Source organism: Pygoscelis adeliae, unplaced genomic scaffold (genome assembly GCF_000699105.1).
Source record: "Pygoscelis adeliae isolate BGI_AS28 unplaced genomic scaffold, ASM69910v1 Scaffold139, whole genome shotgun sequence".
NCBI classification, from domain to species: domain Eukaryota; kingdom Metazoa; phylum Chordata; class Aves; order Sphenisciformes; family Spheniscidae; genus Pygoscelis; species Pygoscelis adeliae.
The window spans coordinates 336,041-363,832 of record NW_008825613.1 but is presented as its reverse complement, the minus strand read 5'-3'; the positions used below and the strand labels follow the sequence as shown (position 1 = coordinate 363,832).

General features: G+C 37.7%; 2 protein-coding genes across 2 annotated transcripts in view; both read right to left on the bottom strand.

The window, feature by feature from the left end:
• The window catches only part of LOC103924271, a 391,194-nt gene that overhangs the window by 351,617 nt on the left and 11,785 nt on the right, over positions 1–27,792 (bottom strand). Inside the window, exon 2 of the mRNA XM_009332762.1 lies at positions 8,467–8,532. The gene's annotated coding sequence lies outside the window, so the exon portion shown is untranslated. The remainder of the gene's footprint in view (positions 1–8,466; positions 8,533–27,792) is intronic.
• LOC103924270 (protocadherin-15) overlaps positions 1–27,792 on the bottom strand; it is a 376,716-nt gene that overhangs the window by 337,139 nt on the left and 11,785 nt on the right. Inside the window, exon 2 of the mRNA XM_009332761.1 lies at positions 8,467–8,532. Within this exon, the coding sequence (XP_009331036.1) occupies positions 8,467–8,532 (66 nt within the window). The remainder of the gene's footprint in view (positions 1–8,466; positions 8,533–27,792) is intronic.

The following is a 27,792-nucleotide window of genomic DNA, read 5'->3' as shown; positions in this document are numbered from 1 at the left end:
AGAACTAGAGCCAGTACTTGCCAGGGCTGTGAACACCAAGCTGTGGGCTTTCCTTTTGGGTGGCCTCAGAATCTGACCACATCTTCAGAGCCACATCTAAACTCAACCTAAAACAGCCCATGCAACAGTTGTTTATCTGGATGACTTAGAGAAGCGTCAACAGGAAACACCTGGGCTCCCAAATCAGTCCAGGTGCGGGAAGACAGGGTTGAACTATACAGCATTCTGCAATGCAGTAAATTCAGTCTTCAGCCCTTAGTAGCAGCCCTAGCACTATGCAGCCATGTGGCATACACAAATCAATACAAATCTACTCCTCTTGTTCAAATTTGTGCAAAACATTCTGAAAGGGTAACAACTTCTGATAGAAGTTACTTAATCTGGCAGATATTAGATCTAATGTATCACCTTTCCTCCTACATAAAAACATAAAGCCAGAATACACTCCATACTGCATGCTCTAATTTGACAAAACGTTATGTGCCTGGGCCTGATCCAGGTCAGATTTGTATTGCCGGCTAATCTAATGTTGCACAGACGCAGTATTAATGATCACAGAAAAGCATCAGCGCACACAAATTCAACAAAAGACTACTGATGCTCAAAGCTACAATCATATTAGCCATCTAGATGGCATCAGTAGCTCATATCGCTCGACTGAACTGCAATCCTCGGCTGACAAGTATCTAGACTTAAGCATTCTCAGATGTATACATGGGACCTGAGAAAGTGGCAGTATCTGTACAGTAAGAGCAATTAATTTTACAATTGAAGTTGGTGATTCAAAAGCAAAAGTTGATTGAATTCCTCTTTCTCTTGTACAGAAAGATAATATTTCATTCAAAGATTTATTTATTGGCTGCAATACCTTAACTTACACTTTATCGTACAGATAGACAACATACCACATCTCCATTGCTACAGAAACCAGATTCCAGACTGGTGGAATGTAATACATTTTCAAGATGTATTTGAAAAGGAATACTTTCCACAGCTGATGAAAAACATTCACAAATACTTTAGGAAGCTGCAAGATTGTCTAAAGATTTAAGAAAAATCTATGTGTGGACAAATTGCATAACTTAGACTGGAAATCGACTGAAGCAGTTTCTCTCTGGAAACATTTCACAGGAATGATAACAACATATAAGCTAGTAATTTGATTTTTTTTCCATTATAGAAATTTAATTGTTAACTGTGCACCAAGCAAAAGTTAAATGCAAAGAGTCCTCAAACTGCACTTATGGGGAAACTAAGAAATATCAATATAAAATTACAGTACATTACAGCTTGGTCTCTTTTCCCTTTCCACATCCACACAAACAACCCAGACTTGAGAGATGTTTTTCTCAGAATCACTTGAAATAGCAAAACTAAGATTACTTTTCTTTCATAATGCCACATAATGCTGATTTTTGAATGATAGAAAGTAATAGGTGAAAATATGTTGTTTTAAAATTAAAGATTGGAGAGGCTCATAAAGACAGAAGACTATAGCTTACAAGAATATATAACTTTATAAATTCTAACACCTCTATGCAACATGCTAGCATCGGTACAGCTTAAAAGAAAATCAAGTCCTCCCTCCTGCCACAAGAAACCCAGAGCTAAGGCTGAAAGCTCTACTATATTTTAGTCCTGTTCATCTCCATGGAATAGCTTTAAGTCTTGTTTGTGCTGAGTACATAAGGCTGTCTTCAGCTCATCTTATTTGTAACTCCACCCCACCCCGAGTGTCAACTGACTCCTCGCATTCCTGGTAAACAGAGAGCTACTGCAGACAGTGCAACAAGTCAAAGGAGTGAGCCTTACGCATGATGTAAAGACTTAACAGGCCTAGAGACACGTGAACCTGCATGCTCCACGTGAAAACCTACGGAAACAGCTATTTCACCAGGCTTAGACTGCTTCCTTCCACTGGTGATGTCTCTGGGACAGTGTGCTACACTACCATGAGACAGGCGTTACCTCCCTTCCTTCCCACTGCTTCTTTTCCTAACAAAGAGGAAAGCAGGAGCTTGAGATGCACTGTTTTACTTGTCAGTATATAAAATAAACATGAGCTGTTAATTAGATGTACACGACTTTGCAAAATTTTACAGAACAGTCTTCTAACTCATCTTGGTTTGTACATTCGCCACACACGTGTAAAGAAAGTTATGGGAACATACGGGACACTAGCAAGTTGAAACTCCTTTATGCATTTGATGCTTCTCGTCTCAGCCTGCTCTCCCTGCTAAGGCTTTACAGGGCCAAACGCCAAGATTAATTGCTGCAGATTTTAATTCCACTAATTAGAACTCAGCAACTCTTAGGATATAAAATAACACAACACTTCTCACAATTAAATCTGAGTATTTGTTGAAAAAACACAGTGGGTTTCAATAACTCAAACACCACCTTCACTAGACTTGAAGTGGACTTTTGAGTGTTCAAAAAACCTGTTAAATGGTATTTTAAACCAATTATATAGCCCTGGCGGCATGTTCAAAAGTCAACTCCAAAACCAAAAAGTTCTCCCATAAAAGAATTTCAAAACAGCAATAATATCAGAGACATCATTTCTGTAGGAAAGATGTATCTGAAGAAATTAAGATACTAAAACGCCTTCTCATCCTTCAAGTCATTAATTCATCCTTTTTCTGAAACAGAAGGGAGAAGTAGGAAAAGACCACACAGCCGCAAGTCTTAAGAAATGCTATTCTCAGTACACCTGTGTTCAACCACAACAACTTTTCAAATCAGAAAATGGCGTTTTACTAAATCTATTTTTCCCCTTAGCCAAAATGTCTTAAGGCAGCCAGACTGGAATCAGCACACGATCCACGCAGGAGATGATAGCAGGACCCTTAATCTTTAAGGCTCATTAGTTCAATTCCATCCCACACTGGTAGTCACTGCAAATTTTATTAAGTAATGGTTGTTCGGAAGCCATCACACACAGTCCATCGGAAATGTATTAGACACTTAAGCCTGTCTCAGAAGAGAGGCTACAGGTTTTGTGCCTCTAGAGAGATTTTCTTCAATCCCTGTCAATTGCCCCGAAAACAAGTTAAAATAGTTTGGTACAGCACGGAAATTTGCAGTGACATTGTCAATGTGCCTTAGTAATCAGGTCCATTCTTCCAGCATTACATACAATTAAACTGAAAATAAATTGGTCCAATAGTAGCGGGGGGGGGACGACCCACAGCCTGGTTTCCTGCATATTTGTGCCCTATTTCCCATTTAATCCCTCACCGCAGGGAGTTCTTGATGGGGATTCGTAGAGTGATCACACATCCTCTGCCTCCTCAGGAAGTGAGGCTGACAAGAGATTGCTGCCAAGGTAGCAGGAAGATGAAAAGATATAAAAATAATACCAAACCCACCTACAGCCATGAAAGCTAATTCCCACACTTACCTGTGTCTGCATAAATACCAAACATCCCCAATGAGGATTACAGAGATTTACGTATGAAGAGGAGAGAGAGACCATAAGGGCAGGGGGGGAGAAACAAAACAAAACCAGAACAAAACAAATCGAAAGCAGAACAACATTTACAGATTTACGTAGGATAGGCAAGAACACAAACAAAATATTCATAATTACAGAGTTTTTGTTATGAATGCATTACCAAGACACCAGTTCATATTCTTCACATTAGAGTAGATCTTTTAGAGTTACACTGATCTCTATGTCGGCACCTGGCTAGCATACTGACTATTAGCTACGTATACCCAAAACAAGTATCTGTTACTTGTTCTACTCATACCCAAAACAAGTATCTGTTAAAATTTTAATAGTACTTGCCCATATTCTATTAAGTTTTTAGCTATCTTGAAATGAGACACATAAAGGCAAATATCAAGCAGCAAGTGACAGAGGTACAGCTATTCTGTCTGCGCACCCCCGTTGTACGCGAGGTCAACCAACATCCTGCAACACCTGCAATACTGCAGCCTGTTTGCTCCCTCACCCCAACCTCTGCATTTTATTCCAAATTCTATTTTAATCAGTCATATTTAGCAGATCTCAATTTTGCCTCTTTTAGAGGTCATTTCCCAATAGTCTACTTTCCATTAAAAACCCTTTTTAAAGATTCAAAGCCTTTTAGCATTTCAGAATGCTCATCTTAAGGAAATCTACATGAAAGCCCCAAAAACTTGGGGTACAGTTGCAACGAAAAAGTCTGAAGTATGAATAAGTCTCATTCGTTCAGTCTTTAAAAGAAGTTAAAACCAAGTCTCAAATTAAGTAATGAAAAAAATCCACAGGTGAAAATAACTCTCTGCCTATAAAAAACCCCCGCATATCTAGAAGAATTAAATTTTACCATTAATATGATCTCAAGTACTATCACCCATTCAGTTAAACAATGGAAAAATGAAAAAATAATTCATTTGTACCTCAAGAAATGTAAAGTTCACCCCATCTAGGATTCTTCACAGGTACACAACTATAATCTAACATACTATTGTACCTAAATTACTTGATCTCTTTATGAGATATTAATCCAGTGGTGGGAAACCGTCAAATCCTAACATCTATGCTGATCTCTCAAGGAGATCTTTAAAGGTCAGGCATGGTAACTCTGTGAAGCAACATTCAACACAGTGGAACTACAGATATACTTCTAAAGAGCAGGATTTTGTGTTTTTTTTCAGTTGCCAGAACATGATGAATATGTGCACTGGATGAAATGAAAACTCACACAGAGATGTTAACTCACTGTTTCGAGATCTTCATTCTAAAACCTTAAAAGAGACAGTCCAGCATCAAAAACAGACCTTTGAAAGGTGCGGTGCAGTGCAAGGAATTAAAATAACCTGATTAGATGTCATACTTTAAGTGATGTAGACACATTTGTATATATTAGAACAAAAATAGGCGGATTGTTTCTCTGCATCTATTGGCAATTCCAATACAAAGTTTCTTTGGTCATTGGAAATGTTGTATAACATATAATCTGCCTATCATCCAAATGTCCACCACTACAGCTTTGCTATCACTTTTAACAACTATATACTGCCGATTTTGAGACTGAATGGCAAACGATGTGAAATAATTTTTGATAAACTATTCTAGTGAATTCACACACACAGTAAATACACTCACCCCATTGATCCTGGCATCGATGCCCATGATTTTTACTTTCAGGCTGCATGTTTTGTAGCACAGCAACATCGAATCCTCGTACTAAAGCTCCCAACATACCAAAAACTAGTATTAAAACATTTTCTTACCACAACACACTGCTTCAGCTGACCCTCCTTACTACCCTTTACATCCTCTGTCTGTTCCCTTCTCAAGATTTGTACAAAGGTTTTTTGGTGGCAGAGCTGTTTTGACTTATTTGTAACCCCTTACCCTGTATAGGGATTCATCTTCTAATGCACAGGAAGGATGAAAGGTACAGGAGATGAGCTCTGGCAACCAAACCATTTCTACTGAATGTAACAGGGGTCATTCTGAAAAATCTAACTCAGGCCCTACTGGTGATGAATCAGCTCTCAGTCTGCTTCTTTCACTAGTTGTTTTAAGCTGTAGTGTAAAATATGTGAGGAAATCGGCCAAGGGCAGTGCTGTAGAGCACAAATTGATACTGTAGCCAATACAAAGAGTCACACAAATGAAAGTGTACTCATCAGAATACAATAGTGGCTTGCCTAGAACCAAAAATCAGTATATGAAAAGAGCATAACTAACAATAGCGTACTAATATTTTGCAACACTGATGGCATAGTGAGATACTACCTACAAACATCTTCTGTAAGCATGCGAACGTGACTACAAAAAGAGGCAAAAAAAAAAAAAAAAAAAAAAAAAAAAAAAAGACAGGTGCAGTTGCATGCAGGAAGCATCCAAGTAACAAAGCATGACCTGATCAGTTAGTCTTCTAATTCCCTGATACGTGTGTGTGTGTGTGCACACGTGCACATCCGCGCATGGGTGTGGACTCATACACATTCAGTTGCAACAATACCCATCATTCGGCACGGATCCAAATTCGACTATAGCAAGCTAAAGCATTTGCCCTGAACCTGAAGAGATCTGGAAGGGTGTGCGCACAGAGCTGGAAAACAAAATCTGCTGGTAGCTGCTCCGCATCCTTTGCTGTGACTATTTTTGTTTTAAAATATCTACATTCAGTTTCAGCAAGAGTAATGGAAAAACAATTATTTAGTATGAAGTAGACAAGTAGCAGCATTGACTCAACCTCTGAGCTTCTACACTGTACTGAGATTTCACCTTCATTCATTTCAGTCACACATGGTTGTGGGGAGCATACAACTTACCACTTCAGCAAAGACAGCAAAAGGTTTAAGGATATTTCAACTCAAGAACTGGCTTCCCAGGAGATCCGTTTACTTAGTACATATTGTGACTTACAGATGAGGTGTGTCGCTTCCATTAACTACAATGCGAATTGAAGTTTTGACTTCTTTAATGGGAAGTTAATGGTTCATAAGAATTCATAGTGAAATAGACAAATTAAATAATTGCAGACACATGCAAAGCTTTTAGGAAATTCACACCTCTCCCCACCATACGCAGTTTAACCATCTTTTTTGCAGGAACAGTTACATTTGAACAGAAATGTTAACTTTCTAGTTTTTAGCAAACACCGAATCAAGCATTAAAAAGGTGAGAAATAAACTTTATTATGCCGCTCAATTAGAGAGCTGCAAGCTTTTTATTTCTCTAAATTTTTGTTTATATTTCAAATGATTCTATGGTCAGCGTCTAGCCTTAGTTTCAGCTGTTGTTCCAACCATATTCTCCAGATGAGTAACTCGAGTGCCGCTAGCACATAAGAATAAAGTACTTCAGAACATGCCAGCGCTACCTATGTATAATCAAGAGTACTTTATGCCTTCCTAACAAGGTGATACAGATACAATTACTTCATAAGCATCAAATCCCAAGACTCCTTCTATAGTACATACACTGAAAAAAACAGTTTTGATACTGGGCGCTTGAACTATTTAGGTACCATATATCTCAAACTATTTTAACAATAGTTAACTAATACTGCAGCACAGATTACACACAAGTTCTGCTATTAAAGAGTAAGACCTATCATGGATGTTGTGATCACACACCATTTAAACACTCTGAAAGAAAAAGAAAAGACTTGGAGGTTTTTCACTTGATATAAGCATAATAAAAACATGATACAGCTTTCTACTGAAACGAATATTGCACTGTGTAAGTTACTTTTATGGCACTCAGGCTGCATTACAAAAACCAAAACAAACAGAAAAAAAGAGTCCTACTCAGCATGTCGACATGATTACCAGGGGAATTTCATTTTGCTGAGACCAATCATTATTTTTTAGTTTCAGCAGACATGACTGCAAGAAAAATCAGCACAGGTGGAAGAAAACAGCCTGTTTTTAAAAGCCACTCCAGTACCAACTGAGTTCTTCAGAACACAGGCGTATTAACAATTGGTTTTTTGGTTCTCTTACCAGTAAAACCTGCATACTCTTATCCGTCTGACCTTGAGCAACTCCAACAGCAAGCAGTTTCCCCAAAGATAACAGCAGAGAGGTTCCACCAGCATGACCCTGACTTCATTCAACATTTCAAGCACCCATATATGATAAATCACAACCACACGCAGCACACAACTGTGCCTAGCTGATGAGGTTAAAAAAAAAAAATCATCACAAAACAAAAATCAGGAAAGACTAGTAACTTCGTATCAGGAGTAGCAGCCACCTGTACAAAGCATTGACTCCAACAGAGTAAAGCACTTCATCACATTACAGTATGCTGCATAAATGCCATGGTAAGACTACAGATCAACAATTCGAGAACTGTATGATTTCACAGGAGAATTAAAGAAAAAAATTCATTTTCTTTTGAAGTTTCCATGACTACATGCAAGCAAGTTTTGCCATTTCAGAGGTGTCCATAATCTCATGTTATTAAACTTCAAGCAAAACAACAAGCAACCTTCTAAAAGCTGCATGTGAAACACAGAAGACAGCAATGTTAACATTCCTATGAAGCTTCAGAGAAAGAAGGCTTCAGCTTTACCTAACCACACCAAAAACAGACTGACCAGAATTTTGTCCTCCGGTAACATCATACTGACATAAGAAGTCAGACAGTAAAGAATAAGCTGCAATATTAGCAACAATGGAGCTAAACTACTGTTGTATTACAAATAATCATGGTCTAAATACTTGTTAAAACTTAATGTATATTCATAAGAGCTATCTAGAGTCAAAGAGCAACATCATCAAAATGTATAATTTTCAGGAAGAAATGACACCTCTCAGCATTTCGGATCACTGTCACCTTTCCACCCACAACCCCCATTAACAGGTTTTCAGAGACCACCCCTCAAAGTAGAAGCACAGGGGTCCTCACTGCCAAGCCGGACACTCCGCTCCCCCACATGCGCCTCTACACCCTGATTGGCTAATGTGGAGTAACCGAAAGGGTGTCACGGAAAACCAAGGGGCACTCACCGTTCCGACTTTCTTCATCAATAGGAACTATTGTGGCTGGAGGACCTGTTCTGGCCAATTTGCAATCTATAAAGATGAAAAGAGAAGTTATTTCTAATTCCAGAAGAAGTATCTGGGGGTTTTGTTGCTGTTTTTTAAAACAAGTCAGCATATTCAGCACACTGAAGACAAGTATTCACTTAAATATGATGTATGTATGAGCTACAACTGTTAGCTAAGTTACATTCACAGAGGATCAAACACTGAGCTGTTTTCCTATCCCTTACTCAGATAAACTTTATAAAGCAAAGGAGAATCTGATGACAAAGGATTTAACATCTCAGATGCTGATCCATATTTAAAACAAACACTGAAACAGCAAAAACTTAATATGGTTTGTTCTGTTATATCTTATGTGAGCTTTCCTTTCCAAGTCATGAACACCCCCCCCCCCCGAATTGTCATGTATCACCACAATACAGTTTGATGGCTACACTATAAACCTGTTCATGTCTTACTCTAGAGATACCAGCAGCGATCTCAGCAAAGCGTAAGTCCTTCAGGACAGGGATAATAGATGGTAATTTAACCCAAAGAAATAACAGAGGAATGCTTAAAAGGTATAAATCATAATTAAAGCTTCACAACAGAAACAAACATAATTTGAATTAATTGCAACAAAAGGATCTAATTAAAGAGAATGAACAGAATTTTAATAATGTTCTAAGGAAAATAAAAATTAAAAACAGACGAGCAATGTTCAGGAAGTCACATTTTGCCATCTTACCCTCATATTGCCAGTCTGGAGTCAAAAGTTTAGAGTCATCAATGGAAGCAGGGCAGAATAACGAAAGAAAATAAGTAAGATATTGTTGGTTTACTCAAAAGATAGGTTCAAAGACATAAAGCAGTACATGCAGAGCTAGCAAATGCACAGGTGTAGTCTTAAAATATATAAAAGCACGTATACTACATGTGATGACTGCACTTTGTGAACAATTTGGTTTTCTACATTAAATAGAAGAAAAATATTACCTCTTTAAAGCACACAGAAATAAAAATTAATTAAGAAGCGCTTCTCATTTTCAAAGAGCCACACAGTACCACTGAAACAGGATGATAAGAGACAAGCATTCTCCTTCCCATTTCACCATGGAGAACTGTATATGATATTGCAGTCCACATTTTTAAAGATACTTAGACACTCCTCTGATCCTCCCAACACGGCCCCGGCCGTGGGGATGGCTACACCCCATGTGTAAGCAATGACAGCTTTTAATTGGTTTCTTGCCAAGGAAAGAAACACTGGAGTATCACTGTAGGGTTGGGTTTTTTCAAGAGGTCTAAACATTTTACACAAATATCCCAATAGAAAATCATCCGTAAATTATACACAAGAGCAAGCCAAGGTAAAATGCTATTTCCCAGCTTACAGTAAAAATTACACATTCATTGACTTCAAGAGAATTGTGCTGCAGCTAATTACAGACTATAATTACCCCAGCACAGACCAGACCTATGAAGGAGCATCAAAACAGCGAAGCATTTATTCAGATGTCCATTTAGGTGAAGCCTCTAAAGGACATCTCCATGGCACAGTCATTTCCTCACATCTCCATGGCACAGTCATTTCCTCTAGCAACAGCTTTGCTATTCAGCTGATGCGAGTTCAACTGCAAGACCAAACTTCTGAACACCAAGGGTAAGGATTGATAGCACGGCATTCTTTTTTGGCTGTTAATATTTATGAACAGCCTGAACAACACCTGAATTAATACTAATGATAACAGTCACACTGTAATCACTTTTTGTCTTAAAAAAATAAGAGGCAAACCTTGCTTTGAAAGTAAAAAACAGAGAGCTTGTGGGGGTACCCGCTCACTCTCCCTCCTTACATCAGTGACACTGCTTGTAGAGTTTCATGAACCCACTTGGTTTGCTATCCTGAGCAGTCTAAATAAAATTGTTTAACAAACAAATTCTCAGTACTTATTCCTTTTATTCTTATATGCTCTAGTTTGATACACATAAATTGAATATTTTATGTTGATTATTTTAAAGCTTTTCGTTCTGAAGGCTTTAACACAGCAAACAGACCATGATCCGAAAAACTACACCTTTCATTGTAGTTTCCTATGAGCATATCCTGTGAGAAGATAAGCAATGTTTGCATATCTACATGAAATAAGGATTTCCCCCCCCCCCCCCGCCCCCTGGTTCTTTTTCACTGGATGCTATAAAAATAACAGGACCATAACAGATGCAACTCTAACCTTTTCCAGAGACGTGTTATAATTTTCTAGAAGTTTAGGATTTGGCTAACTGAATGACCCTTCAACAAACTTTTTGTTAGGGCAACGAAGCTCACAGATACAAACTTTTACTGAGACTTTGTTTTCATGATTGGTCCTGCTATTCACCATTGAACAGCAATCACTGCACACACAACCAAAAAGAAATCCAAAGCAGGGACAATTTTTGATTCTAAAAATTGCATGTGCCTTATCAAAAGAATAATCAGAATTTTTTTGAAAACTGAATGAGCTTTTTCCCCATCATCTATGTTTCCATTATGATGTTTTCTCCTTGCTGGGTGTCTCAGTGAAAAGTTCACCCAAATCAGGCTAACCTCTAGTTCTATTCTTCAATAAGCAAATTATCAAAATTACAAGTCAATCACATGTTAGCAGCCTTTTCACAGGATTGATTTTCCATCAAACACATCAGGATTTCCAGAATTATAATCAAAGCAGTTATGTGGTATGTTTAAAAACAATGTTCAGCATTGAAATCTGGTATGGAGTCTCGGAGAAAAGGCAGACTATATAGTTAAGTTCAGCAATTTGCAGAGGATTTATTGCAAGCGTGAGCAGGTAAAGCAATAAAATTTATCATGAGATAAATTTCAATGAAAAGAGCAGCAATATCCAAAACTATTTCTATAGATAGGGGAGGAAAAAAAATAAACAGGATGTGTAGTAGAAATCTTGCTGTGGATTACCCTCATGGCACCACTAAAAAATTTCTGAAGAAGCATGTAGTTTTATTGCACAAATAAGAGTTTGCAGATTATTTCATATAATTTCAACCATGTCAGTACTAGCCAAATATCAGATTGCTTTTTCAGATGCCTGTGACCCCTCCCTCCCCTTTTCAAAGACCTAACCTAATTATGCCACAGCCTTATTTAGTTTTACATTCATCACCATAAACTGAACAGATAAATTTAAAATTGTAGTCTTACGCAAATTTCCAATTCAAAAGGAGACAATTTTAATTAAAAACCTTAAAGACAAGTTACATGTTGTAAACACATGGGTGGTACCTTTTCTTTTTCTGTGCAAAATACAATCAGTAAACAGCAGCAGCAGTAAGACCAAGTGCTTAAGCACTATGTTGCATCACCAGGCACCAGCCAGACCTGGTAGGAAATACTGTATACGTGAAAAAGAACATGTTGTGGTTTAACCCGGCAGGCTGCTGAACACCACACAGCCATTTGCTCACTTCCCCACGCTCCCCCCCGCAGTGGGATGGGGGAGAGGATTGGGGGGCAAGGGGGGAGTAAAATTCATGAGTTGAGGTAAGGACAGTTTAATAGGACAGAAAAGGAAGGGAAAATAAAATATTATAGTAATAATAATAATAAACAAAATAAATGAGGCTCACCACCCACTGACCAATGCCCAGCCAGTCCCCGAGCAGCGGTCACCACCCCCTGGCCAACTCCCTCCAGTTTATATACTGAGCATGACGTCACATGGTATGGAATAGCCCTTTGGCCAGTTTGGGTCAGCTGTCCTGGCGGTGCCCTCTCCCAGCTTCTCGCTGGCAGGGCATGGGAAGCTGAAAAGTCCTTGGCTAGTGTAAGCACTACTTAGCAACAGATAAAACATCGGTGTGTTATCAACATTATTCTCGTACTAAATCCAAAACACAGCACTGTACCAGCTACTAGGAAGGAAATTAACTCTATCCCAGCTGAAATCAGGACTGAACATTTTTAGATTGAGCCAGGTACGCAGAAAGGTTATTTCCATCATGAGGAGGATAGAGTCCATCCTATGACAATGATAGAGGATTGAATTATTTAGTCGAGGAAAATGAAAGCTCTCTAGAAATACCCTTGGGAAAATATCAAGCAGGAAATATCAAGGAAGAAATATGAGTTACTTAAACTAAAGAGCAATACCAACGCAAAGAACACTACGAGTGCAAAGGAGAAATGGCTGCATGCTGCCCACAAATTTAAACAGTACATTCCCAGCCTGAACTTTTTTTTCCTTGACTGGCAGAGAAGGTAGATACTGGAACACACTTCCACAGCAGGAACAGCATAAAAATGCAGTTTTAGCATTTTTGAAACATATGTTTATTTGCTTATGAAAGGGATTACATGAAATGCTCCTCAGTGATATCATGAGACTTTTTTCTCGTTTTATTTAAATGTTCCTCAACAGAAATTATTTCAGCAGTCATAGATTGCTTTATCCAACATAAACAAGCACAGACGATTGCAGCACCAAAGGTGACTTACGAAAGCAATATTTACACAAGACTTTCCTGTTCTTTTATTTTAAAGTGCCATATGTCTGATTGTAGGCCTCGGTATAAATCTATTAGATACTTCAACTATTCCAATTTCATACTGCAGATTATTACCAGAATACTGACATGCACCTAACTAACAATTCAAATTTTTAATAAAACTACTGCAATGGCTAAGACAGGATGGTTTCTTTCCATCACATAGTTTCTTTGAAAAGAAGCCCCATGCCCCATCAAACAGCAGCCAGAGAGCAGTAGCAGAGAACACCACACAGAGACTGTGTCTGACTTGTCTTACTGATGGAAGGAACCTCCACTCTGCTGGAAGCGCAGGGAGAAGCGACACGCTGAACCACGATCTATTTGTTCTACATTTATTTGTTCTAACTTTCTCAACAAAAAGCAAGTTGTCCTTGAAATTCTTGGCATAATGGAGTAGTCATGGAAGTCAAATCATGCTAAATTGAACACGCTTTAAGAAAGGCAGAAAGGGCACTACAGAAATGAGCTTCCCTATCTACAGTTTTCACAATATGTTTTATGCCTAAGCACCAGTACCGGTAAATGTAATCATGATGTAGCAATGCCTTCCCCCCAGGCACCTACCAGAAAAGGCAGTAGGCATCAGGCAAATAAAACTTAGTAAATAAAACAACAAACTACGAAGGCTTTCCTAAAAGCTTACAGAAAAGCATTTTTGTTCCTGTCATTAACTTCACTGTTTCATTTAACTAGTGCATTTGCTTTAGAATCATATGATCAAGGCAAAGGCAGATAAATAAAGGGCCTGTCTCCTTGGGAGCAAAGTGAAAATCTATTTAACAAACTCTTCATGGAACAGTTATATGGCTCAGATCCACTTGGTTTCTGATGGCTAATTTTCATTATTTTAATTTCTAATTATTTTTTAACGAGGTGGCTCAGAGGAAACCCTCAATCCTTGTTCTAGGTAAGATGCTCAGCAAGGTCAAACAGCCTGAGCCAAAACAAACATAACTTGAATAATCCCGTACTCTGCCAACGGAGAGAGCTGTCTGATCACCTTCCTTTCATCTCATCCTTGCCCTCTCAAAGCCAGTTCCCATCCAACAGTTACATTACATAGAGGACTTCTCTCTATTTCAACTTCACAGCTAAAGTAAACAGAAACATCTATAAAAATGAAAACAAATATTATTGAATTAGCTAATAAGAAACTTCAAGCATGGGGAACTGACATGTAACACGAAGAGCTCTAAAGACACCTGAGGGGAGACAGTCCCATGATGAGCCAGGGAGTTAACGTGCCTGACAGCCAAAGGCCCCTTCTGACCACCACTCCCCCACACAAGTGTGGGGGTTTGCAATTCATGACAGTGCACTTCCCCCCCCGCCCCCAAACCCTCTTCTCCTCATTCCCACCATCCCAAAAGGCCAACTGCACCCTCACAGCCCCTCTCTGGCACGGGGCCTCTTTCTCCTGCCATCTCCTGAGAAACCAGTTCCTCCACAAAGGTGTTTCAAAGGACCCTACAAACTGATCTCCTCCAAATCACTTCAGGGATGCACCTCTTCACCACTAACTGTAGATAGAGCTTACGAGGCTACAGTAGCCTTTGCAAACATCTCCTTAATAACATTTCTTATAAGCCCCACATTCACACATTTGCACAGATGGCTGTAGCCTCACACATATTTAGAAGCTGTCTGACAATGAAGACACGAAGTTAGAGGTAGTTGCAGTGATCAAGAACGGCCTGTAACATCCCTCTACTGAACGCAAGTACTTGGAAACCCAAAATACCCATAATTCATGTATCCCTAAATTCCAGCTGAAGAAAACATTCGAATTAGTTGGGAGCAGTGCCTGAAGTTGGCTGTTCTGATCATTAAATCATATGACTGCAAAGCATACAGTCGCCTTGACTGCTTGAAAGTTTAATAATGACAATGGCTTGCCCCATTAAGCAATTATAAATTTCAGTGACTATAACCAAAAAAAGGTCTCCCACAATATTTGAGAAGGGCTGTGTGTTCCCAGTAACAAAGTACAACTTTTCTTAAAGTTCAATAACTTAGTCCTACCACAATGTCAAAGACAGAGTTTTACCCTGACAAAAAAATAAGTGAGCTGCCCTGCAGGGAGTACAGCACACTCATCTGGAAAACAAACAGCCAAGCTGAACCTTTCTGGGAAGATTATTCTGTGAAATAACTGTCATCTCCTCCTAAGTGCTCCTGAAATTAAAACTGAAAAAAAATCCACTTCAATAGGCTAATCACCAACTCTTCTTCTCAGCTGCTTCAGAAACACCCAATTATTACTCTATTTTACATTTTTTTCCTTATATTCAGTTTTGCTTTTATATATTCAGATAAGTAGTTATGTTTGTTTTTATTTAAACAAACAGTCATAGGGAGTAAAACAACAGGCAATCTCAAAAAACTGACTCAGTTCCTAGCAGATACACAGCCTGATTTAAAAGACTTATTTAATAAAATTCTACTAACTACTGAAGAAAATGATTTTATCTGGTGGCAGAATAAAACTTCATTCTTTGTCACTGGAACAAAGATCACATTCTAAACTTTATCAGGAATTGTTGAAGGCTCTATTACTCTTCAACCCTTACTTACCTAAGGCTTCTCCCCGAGTTAGAAAATCGTACCATGCAATTACTCTGTATTTATGTTTCAGCCACTTTTGCTTTAATCAACTTCAGAACATTAAACTTAACAATTACTCAGTATTTGCCTGTACATTTAATCCAAGCTGAAAATATTTTGAAAGGTGATGTGTAACACTAACAACAGCTTCCCTGTAAAGCTGTGAACTCAAAGGACAAAATTAAGGCCTGACAACTCTGACACACTGAATAAAGCCGTATTCGTTCAACAGGAAAAACTCAAACCTATCTTCAAGCACAGCCTACAAAAGCAATATTCAAGAATATGGTATTAACTCTTAATTGATTTTTTTTTCCTGTTAATTTGTCCAAACTCTTCCTGAATCCATGAAAATGTGTAGCATCTACAACGTCTTAGAGCAAGCTTATTTTGAACCTAGTCACTGCTTGTTCACAGGGTACCACTTCATCATGGTGCAGGAAGAAACAGTATCTAACCACTCCCTACTGACCCTCTATACCCTCTGTGACTTCAAACCATTTTATTATCCTTAAATATTGCAGCAATCAATAATTTAAAGTGAGTTCAGGATTTTGACTCACTTCAGTGACTATGTGCTATGAAATACAAAAATGGTAATATGGAAAATTTAATATTAAAAATGGTTGCCATTTTTAAACAAAGTCATTTGTGGCCAATTGCAACTCTGGAGCCTCTAGACAAAGAGCCCTGCTGATGCCTCAAAATCATCATCAGTTGCACCGAGATGATTTTTAAGTCATATGTGCAAATAAAACAATAAGGCACGTTAACAACATACAGGACCAGTCAGCTTAACCCCTCTTTAAAACTAATGTAGATGAACACAAGCAATAGTTTTCAGGCTAACACCATACTGTACTGTATTGGAAATACTGTGGCAGTTTAAGATGTCACTGTCTCCTGGCTGGAGGAAAAGTCACCTCTACTGCTGACCTGGCAAAGCAGAGCACAATGACATTTGAACTAAGTCAGCTCAGCTCATTTTGTCCTGAAGTCCACGAGGTGACCCTGTGCAGTCTTTTAATATGGCTCAACTCTTTGAATAATAGCAGCTGACGATGAAGAGGTAACAAATGACTGGCAAGTGAAATGGGAGGCTTTGACACCTTGATCCACCCCTGCAGATTCTGAAACAACTGTCCAACCATAGCCTAACGCACAAATGATTTCTCTGAACATTGGAATTACAGGCCCAGCTGTCTACCTGTGCTCTGCACCGAAGGAGACATTAAAGCCACTTTATTTGATATTCATGCAACTATAGACAAAATCTTGGATAGTTCAACACCAAAGGCTGGGAAGTCAACCTCTATAAGAATGAAGCACTGACAAGTCATTTGACACAGCAAGCAAGCCAAAACTATTTTCCAGAGCCAGAAGAATGGGAGCAGAGTTAAAGAAAAGCCTAAATGAACAGACAGGAGTTTTCTAGTACCTAAACTGGAGCTAAAAGGCTAGATTTTTTTAAGTTTTGTTTCTTCTCCTGTGGATTTATATGCATTTTAATTTTGCTCTAGTAAGAATAAAATAAAGCAACCAGTCAACATTCAGCAGCACTCCTTAGTTCAGTGAGAGCAGTAAGCTTTAAGCAGCAGTCTTAATTTCGAGCATACTCTTTTCTTCAACTCTGACTCTTTCCATCTATGTTGAGAGAGAAAGAAAAGAGCTTGTGAAAGAAGGTTTAGGAAGTCCAAGTATTTAAAGACTTTTTCCCCCCATTTCTTCTACACTGTTAATCACATAAAACACTTGCATAAAAGTCTTAGATATACAGCGAGAACCACTGAAGTCCAGTCCTCAAGCCTGAGTCACTGATAATAGTGTGGCCATTTCAAATAAGAAATTAATGAGAAGTCATTAATAAAAAAATAGACACAATTTCTGCCTGATCACTGACTGGAAATTAAAGAGCATTTGTGCATGCGCCACACAAAAGATGACTGACGGAACAAAGCCAAGACACCTGCACGAATCGATTTCCTAAAATGTTGCCAGAACAGCAAGTGCCATGAGGGTAGATTCTGAATTGCTGAGGTGGTTGGAGAGGGTACAAGCTGCTGAGAAAGCCTGTTTGAAGAGAAGTAAGTGGTTCACAAAACAGAATATCAATGAATACAGTAAAACCTCAAGCCCACGGGTTTTATAAATTGAAATTCCCAGCAAAGCTCTTGGGAGTGTGCGATGTGCAGGGAAAGTGATAGTGTGTTCTCTGCCTTATTTTAATTGGAGGTGCAAGAACTAGAATTCTAACAGACTGTGGCATTGACTGAGGTTAAAGCACCTCACATTTAAATCTGCTGGAAAAATGTATTTCTGTTTTCAGATTCACTTTATTCTCAGAAATGCCCCCATTGCTCATTAAGTAAACAGTCCTTTGAAAGACCTTATACTTACCTCCATGTTTTGTATTTCCACTGCTCATTCATCGGGGAACACTCCCAGAAAAACCCCATGAAAGAGTCTCTCTAAACATCTCGATTTACAGAACAAGGTTCCTAATAAAGAGCTACATAGAACCATACATTTAAATAGAGTAACTAAGCAACCCAATTTAAGGGAAAAATGTCCTGTCTTGTTTCCTGTGTGACTGAATTCAGAACTACAGCTGTGCAATTTAGGATAAGCTTGGCATAACCTTTACATTAGCAGGCTTGTACTACAATTGCTCTGTATTGAAAATAGCATAAGAAGGGCTTTCACAGACTATTTTCAGCTCTTCCTGACAGACATCTCTAAGTGTAGAAACTGGGAAGGAACGACAGAGAACTTGAGTTTGATTCAAACCACATTTGTGATACTTCTTAAACCTACTCTGAATTTCTGTGCTTTGATTCAGAGTGGCTCAGTTAAGCACTACTCTAAAATTCATAGTTCAGAAATTCAAAGACTCAAGTAAAAGATGATCTAAATGTTAAAATCTGACTGTAGCTGAATTTGGGTTTGCTTTTGTTTTTAACTGGACAAAAAGTGAGGCTGATGGATAATCAAATACAAAAAGGACATAAACCAAATAAAGAGTATTATTGTAAGCTCTTGTTCCCACAGCTTCAGAGAACGTGCTTTTATACAGAATATGTAATCTGAACAGCCAATTTGTTTTGTAGCTTTATTTTTCCATTCTTCCAACTCTTTTTTTACAGACAGTATATCTATAAAGGGTTTGGTATGTGAAAATTGCCCTGCAAGTGCTGTGGATTGCTATTTTACTTTTACAGCTTTAGAAAAACGCAGTACCATCCGTCTTTTGGGCAATATTCTTTTAGATTGAAATAACTTTCCATTTTACAAGCAGTTTTGGAGTTGACCGAGTCTTTAAAATCATACTTGTGCCTGAAAACACTGTAAAACACAAAAATATGACACTATACCAAGTAGCACCTAAAATTGCTATTACCAAAAGTAATTTTTAAGACCATTAAAGTGCAATGGATGACTCGAGAATAGCTGCAATACCTTCAGAAGTGCTTAAACGTCAAGAATTGACTAAACCTGCTTTTAACCATTACTATGCACAGAATATTGAAATTTCATGATGCTTTCAATATTTTTGAAATTGCATTGTTCCTATTACCCATGTGATGCATTTAAGACAAAAATTTCATACAGGAGAATGAAAAAAATACTTAATATATGGAACTAAACTGAATCCACGTACTATAAGCAAATTTTAAAGTCACAACAATTTTAACTGCTGTATAAAAGCAGACATTTAACTACTAGTACAAGCAACTCGGAAAAAGCAGTTGGAGATACTTGTAACCTTTCATATTGTTGAAAATTCTTTACATGCAAATAAAAAGGGATTAGCATTTATTAACTGAAACGTAGGAGAGGAGACAGCTAAACTGCCTACAGATGAGCTAATAATATTTAGCCTTTCCCTGTTCCTAAAAGGTAAATTTGTGACTTTTAGACTTTAGGCTCAACATTAATGTTCATTGCCACTGAAATCACATTTAATTATCAGGCTTCTCATCTTCCCCTGAACAGTTTCTCCCATTTCAGTCCAGGATTCTTTTTGTACACAACAGACACGGAAAACATAAGTTTGTCTTCTAGAGAACTGATTGAGATTAGCTGAGACAAAAGAAAGAAGCATTAATACAAAGTTTAAGATTAAATTTAGAAAAAAAACCAACCCTTCATGAAATTTTACTATATACACAGGAATATTTTCATTTTTAAAGCAGATATAAAATTTTAGAATATTACATTACCATATGTGAATACCATTGAACCGTATTCTTGAGACTATGGTTTCGGCAACTTTCTTTAAAAAGCAGTGCTTTATAGATTAGGAAAAAGTTGTATTGACATGAAACCTCAAACTCCCTTTGGATTTTTAAGATTATAACACACACACACACATATCCTAAACATCAGCAACATTCACATGTTATTAAGCAAAAAACAGAGTCAGAGTCTGCCTTCTGCTTTTGGTGGTAGAACAACAAGAAGCTGTTTTGCTCCTCTGAAGTCACCTCTCCCACGCTGAGCATTAGCTGCTGCAAATATTTAAATACTTCAAGAAAATTCCACTTGGTACCAGATGTGCCAAATCTACATCAAGTAACCCACGCCTACCTCCACCAAAAACAGACTGCGCTAATTAACCTGCCAGTTCTAGGACTGTTTATGTTTCAAGTAATTAACTAGCAATTTTGGGAACATCTACATATTGTGCCTATAAATAGCTTTCTCATGACATCTCTAATGAAGTCAATGTTGATCAACATCTTCCTGTAATTTAATCAAGACATCAAGCAGCAGTGACAGAAGGTGAGGAATTTGCTTTGCTGCTTAGTAAAGCAATACCCTGCTGTGCCCTTCACGGAAATGAAGGGAAGCAAGACAACTCCTTGCTTTAAGACACCCTACTCTTTCAGCTCCTTGAGTACTCGACTCAAATGCTGCTAAAATTAGCCAGTCAAAATAGACTTCCACAACTGCATCTTAATTACAACAGCGCAGCACAAATTTTTTTCCTCTTTCTCCATGGCAAATGCAACCCCATTCTGGGAGGACAAGCTGCCACGTCCTACGGTCACGGGACTCCACTGGATTATCTAGCACACACCAGAGTATCCCCTACTCCATCCATCCCTGCAGAAACAACCATCTGCGCCTCTGAGGACTGACCTGGACATTTTCACATTTAAAATACAGACCCTGATAACATGTCTTAACTAAATCACAATTTAATTACCATTGAACACTGTCTTGATGTAAGACAGACACTATGCTTCAGTTTTGAAAGCAGAAAGGTTTAGATACTTCAAGTAGAAGACATTGTATCCAACATTAGCAACCAAAAAAGCCCAAAAAGGCCATAAAAAGGACCAAAACTTGTTTTTTAAGCCTATTTCCAAGCAGACATGTAGTAGCAGAAACCAGAAAATAGCATGTAATGAACTTACTACTTACAACCAAGTTCCTGTGGCTTCATAAAGTTAACTTATTTTGCACAGAGGATGTTGACACATATTCACAGATGTAAAAATTAATTAGCCAAGGATCTGGAAAACATTGCCCCCACAGCCTGGGTGAAAAGGTAGAGAGCTGTGAGTGGACAGCAGGCTCCAAAGTCGCAGATAGAGGGTCCTTTCCAAGAAAGAAAAAGGTTAAGGCATCTAAGATATTGTGCAGCTCTTACATGCCATCTGATTGAGTCACATACATTTGCACGTTCCTCATCCATGAAAAATGCAAAGTAATAAGACTTCACAGAAAGTGTCATCCTTTGAAGTATCTGTTTAATAAATTATGGTCCAATGGATTAAATAATTGAAGTCTTAACTGCTTTCTGCCCACTGATCTAGCCCGTGTCTAAACAGCCTGAACCTGAGTTAATTATAAAAGCAATAAGGACTTCAATGTTGAATAGCTACAAAGAGTTATTTGTTTTTCTTCTGGTTAAAATGGGTTTTGATAACCTATTTTGTTGATCAAAAAATGATACAATATTAATTTTATAATTAAAATTCTTCCCCTCTACAATGATAATCATACCCGTTCTTATACGAGTTGTACTTTGGCTTCCTGGTCCCACAGTTTATTATTCACATTTTCAGGTAAATTCACAGAACATCTCCCAGTTCTAAACAAAATTTGACTGAAAAAACACAGGGCGGGGGGGGATACAAAGCTTATGTGCAAAGTTAGTACTTTCTTCAAAATGTATTTTAGAGAAAACCTTTTGGTGAAAAGCATGAAGGTGTAACTTAAGCCTCTTTCATGAAGCATCTACTTAATAAGCAAACTACAATCTAAGATGAAAGAGCATATCTATGGCATCATCTGTTACTCCTGCCAGAATTTCCTTATACTTGTGTTTGGAAAGGTTGGGCCCAAAATAAACTCAATAATGGTCTGGTAAATGCAAAATAGTTACAGCCTTTGTCATCTTTGAACCAATTTAAGTTTTATTTTAATAAATTCAAGGGCTTTAGGTATCTCCCCTGTAAAGCAGCTATGTGAGGTAAGAAGTACGGGATGAGACAGAAGACCGTTTGACATGGCACCCTTCAGCAGACGGTGGTCACTAGCACCCGTCTGGAGAGGATTCCCAAAACGTGCCAAGCACCCCCAAAACACAGTGGTTGATGCCTGCGCATAGGCTCTCCGAGCCCTAAGCACTAAAAGACTTCTTCCAGAAACTTACACACTTCAGACAGGATGATTTTTTTTGTGTTTTTCTAATAACACTAGTGAAAATGAAGTCCAAGCATGATACATCTGCTGTCTGAAACCTTTATCATCAAACAGATAAATTGCAAGAGGAGAGCTGATACATTTCTGCTACATGGGAAAAGGCATTTCATATCCCTTGCAATAATGACTCCAGACCCTCAAAATATTTACTATTCAATTTTTACCTGTTTAGAAAACAGTTTCAAAGATAAACACCTTATAGGACATACTGAGTATCATCAAAATCTCTCTTTGTCTATCACTAATCTCTGGGAGAGTTGAAGACATGGAAAAACTATCTTTTCCTAAAACAGACACAGTGGTGGTACCTTTGTGCTTCCCAAGATACCAAATAGCAAAGCAGTATCATAAAAACAGTTAACAAATCTACTGCTCCTGGTGCTAATGATGATTATAGGTAAATTAACATAAAATGCAAGTTCAGCTTCTTATTGCAAAGACTATCAAAATTTCAAAAAAAGGAGAGGTTATTTGATGGCAGAAATTAAGATTTATCATCTGTCCTTGTAAAGATATAGCTCTCCTCAGTGTTGCAGCTCCTATGAAAAACTAGAAGTGCCAAAGGAATATCAGCTTCTGCCCATCAGTGATCTTTCTTTCCCCTCCAAATACATATGTACACACAAACACTTCTCAAACCAGCATTTGACTGGAAAGGACAAGTATTAGTAGGTGTATTTGTTAAGTCAGTCCAATCCAAGTGCATATTCAGGCAAGTTTTACATCAGCAAGGATGGGCAGCAAAGAGAATACATTTTTTCTTAAATTACAAAAATATAGTGATACTTTGGACCCACAGGTGACACACAGGGCATCAGCAGGAGGAACGGAAGTGATGCCTCCAAGCTGGACTCTGTTTCATCTCTATAGCTGGAAATACAAGGATATAGGGGAGCTTTCAAATTCTTCCTGTAAGCTTTCCACCTATGAGATAGCATTGAAAATAATCCTGCAGATGAGACAGCAATTGCACAGGTATTTCTGTAGGTTTTTAATGCATTCTTAGTATTCAGTAGTGCCAAAAACTATTCCCCTCCTAATCCCATTCAACCCTATTTTTTTTTTAATTTTATCTAGCATGCAGGCACTGATAAAGTAGCACACCTGACACAAAAGTACTCAGCTTCTACACCATATCCAGGCTGACTGTAATGGAGAGGTTGATTAATTTTGTATTAGCCAGATGCACAATTGAAAATAAATCCCAAGCCATTGATTACACTGGAAGAACAAGCAGATAAGGCATTTTCTTTTCATACCTCTAGTACTTAATTATACTAAGGTTCTACCCACAAGTACTGTAAGAAACAGCTAAGCACAGCTTTGGGACTTTTTTATTATTATTTTCTATGTATGATTGTTTATGTTCTTTAAGTATAAAATGAATTTTTGTTTTGTACAATTCTGGTTCATTACAGGTTTATTTCTGGATAATGAAGAAAACAGTCATTTCTCCAAAGCCGTTCACTCAGTTTAACTTTCCATGTCAGTATGTTCGTAACTATTTTAATTATCAGACAACAACAGGATCACTGATTATATGGAGCTGTGTGAAGACCATGCCTGTAAACGTCTGGCTTTATCTGCAGTTTGTATAACGAGCAATTCAAAGACATTTAAAGCACAGTAGTCTCCATCACGTTTCTTTGAGCACCCAGGATGTTATTAGCCAAGCAGAGACTCTCATCACCTGTTAATCACTACCTCCATAGCAGATTAAAAAGACTGAGGCTTGAAGACAAAACAAAACAAAACTGCTAAGCCCCTGGAGCTGTAAAACCACTAGTCCATGCCACTATACCCATCAGTGTTATTAACTAAACAGATAAAATTGTAGATATGAGGAGCAATTGACTTGAGCAGCATCCCACAGGCAAGCTTCTGTATCTTCCTGATTAGCTTCATTCAATTATGTAGTCTTAATTGCTCATGTGCTAAAGCTCATTAAATGAAAAATAATATTGCTTTCCTGCAGGTTGTGCACTTGAGATTTGAAAAATGGACACCACTGGTGTACCTTTGAGATACTGCCAGAGAGATTTCAAAGAGCAGTTACAGGCTATTGAAAGCAAAGTAGACTGCTATTTTTTTGTGGCTGTAGGATCCTTAATCTCATTGTGAGCTCAGTGACAGAGTACTTCTCATTTTCTTCTAAACTACTGGTAAATTTTCACTTTAAAATTATTCAACCTTTCTCCCTGCCAAGGTAACCAAAATTTTAGAGTTCATATTAACACAGCAGGTCATAATTTTAACAGCACCAGAAAACAAAACAAATCTTTGGGTTTGTCTTTAGCTTTATAGCGTAAACCTGTAACTAATGCAGCCCAGAAAGATGAAATAACACAGAGCTACACTTCACGACTTTTTCAGTTCTCTTTGGTGAATTCAAGTTTGTCCTTCATTATCTGTTCATACAGAAATCATTCCAGAGCGTTTCTGAACAAAAACTCTCTAATATTCCCAAACCACATTGCACATGTAGAAGCAGCATGATTTTTGCAGAAGATACTATGTTGTTAAGCAGACAAGCAAAAAGGCAGCAGGCTTTTTGGTGGTTTTTTTTTTGGTTTGTTATTTGGTTGGTTTTTTCCCCATACAAAATACAGATAACTCCATGTTAATGCTTCTAACCCTATCTCTATCAAATGAAAGCATCTTCTTCACATACCTTATCATTATGCTTAGTAGGAATTACAGATGCCCCATTTAACTGAACTGGAATAGATTTCCTATCAGGACAAACATATTTTGTGAGCGTCTCATAAGAAACATATCTTATAGAACGTGGCATTTTAGTGAAGAAACAACTGTAAACAAAATATCAACAAAGACCGTAAAATAACATTTGACTGATTAACGTCTGCTACTGAAATAAATTTAAGGCTATGAAAATTTGCTACAGTTGCATACGTTATATCAGATATATGGCATGTTCAAGCACAAATGATGTACAAGTGCATTTTTTTCTTTCCCTCCCCAAAAAAACCAACCCAAAACCAACTAGTAACGGGTCAATGGAACAGATAGCTGACTGAATGTACCTACATACCTCCTCTCATTTACAAAACAGTACTTACCAAATGAGATGGTATTTACAATATTTAAAAAAAAAATCATATTATTTTTTCCACTTTAGCAACTCCTGTACTGTAGCCAAGCAGGAAAAAGGGCTCAAATAACCCTTAAAATGCTTCTCAGAAGGGAAGTATCACAAATATCTCTCCAGAGCCGCTTATCAGAAAATTCCTGATCTGCATCAATAAATACTACTTCTGTTTTATACTTAGCATGAAACACTTTATAAAAAACTTCCAATTGTTAGAAAGCTAATAAAGAACAGTGTCCAGATTTTTTCAGATAATTTTGCAGTAAAAAGCAGTACAGGAAAACTTGGAAGGACAAAAAAAAAAAAGGCACTGAAGAAAAGGAAACAGAGCTGAAGTTTCTGACTTGTGTATCTGAAACTTTGCATACTAAACAAAACAGTCTATACCAATGGCTCAGAAAGCCCTTTAGCACCTCTTACTATAATTTTAAAGCCGAACTTTGGAGAAAACCATAACATGAGCTTGAGGATATGGGTTTTCATCTTTATATGTCTAAAAACCTCGAGGTAAAACACCAGATACCATGGAATTACGGGTAGTAATAGTGGTACAAATCTTGTTGTAAAATCTAAAGTAGCCATTCTAACGAGCATCAGCTACAGGGGACTACTCCCTGATTTTCTGATAAGTGGGACTCATTTCATTTTCGAGGGGATTCATTTCTCTGCACTGACTAATGAGTGCTCACGTGAGGGCATGAACCATGCTCACATCACACAACTGCTAATGTGTGAGCCTGTTCATAGCACAGACCAACATTACAAGCGAGATTTATTTGGAGCTCCCCAATTTACAGTCAGGTGTCCTATTGTTCATAACTGTTATTGCCAAATAAACAGAGAAACAATTTAAGGAAATTTTTGAAAGGTGTCATTTACTGCAACTTCATCTAATGCCAGCCATTATCACAGAATCACATTGAATATTATAATGATTCACGTGGCAGAATTCCAATCATTTTATGGGGGGGAAAAGTGTGGTAAGTCAAGAATTATTTGCAAAGATGAGTAAAACCTATTGTTTCTATGACAGAAGACGAGAGAAAACAATATAATCACCATAAACTCATAACAATATAACACATCAACTGCTCTGTCATCCAGTATCATTATCAGCTATACTATGTGGAAGAAAAATAAGTCCACTCTGTTTTCCTTTGATGTTTTTTCTGAAATCTTTCAAAACGTACTATGGTTTTGGTGTGGAGGGGTTTTTTGAGTAATTATTTTTTGTGCTGTGTTATTCATTTGCAATCAAAAAAAAAGCCCAGCTATTTCTCAAGAAACATGATAGTCTGCGTTGGCTAACTAGTCGCAAAGAAGAAAACAAAACTACCATCTCTAGCAACATCAGGCAACAACAGATGCCTTGTTTTAAGCTTGGACCATCCAGAGGTTTGGATGAAACTTTTTATGAGGGAGGCCCCTAGCTGCTTACAACTGTGTGTTCCTCTTTAGGACCTAACAAATAAGTCTGTTCAAACAACACTGTTTAGAAATAAGCCGTGAAATTAGTCTCATGCAAGACTTGCACAGCAGGTCAAATAACTAACTCCTGTCCCACTATATATCTATATATATATATATCTCTCCTTTAAATCAGGGAACCACTTGGCAGTAACAGAATTATATGTAGCTGCCCAAACCAACGATGTTCCAAAACAAGATAATACTACTAACAGAACCCCCTTCTTGTCAGTATAACTGAGTAAATACAAACAGCTCATTCTAGCAAATAAAGAGGAAAAATAATTATTTTGGTGATAACTTGTTTTGCTCAACTGATACTACCACAGAGCGGGATTTGACCTATTTTAAGGGACAAATAAATCAAGTATTTAATGGTGCATCAATATTGCAGGCAAAATAATCAGTAGCTTAAAATCAGTGCCTAAAACTATGATATTACAGTACAGGATCAAGCAAAGCAAACTATGCAAGTAAACTATTTACTGCTCTGCAGGAGTATTGTCAAAAATACCTAAGAGTTTGCAATACCTTGAACAGAAACCCCTTTTAGATCTTTCTAAAATGAGAAGCGATAACGTTTATCACTACTGAATTCAAAAAAGAAAACTGAAACGGCATTGTAGGTAAACACACTCAAAATCATACCACAACATCCATCATTCTGTGAAAATGAGCTTTCTAGGATAATTCAGACTAGATCTGTTCAGCCCTCAATTGCAGAGAAATCCCATTTATCTATAAAATCCAATTTGAGAACACAGTTTCTCTCCCTTGCTTCCTTTTTTACCTCCTCAGCCCTTCACTTGCAATCAGGCTTAACTAGGTGCATCATGATAATTTGACATTATTTAAATATTTGA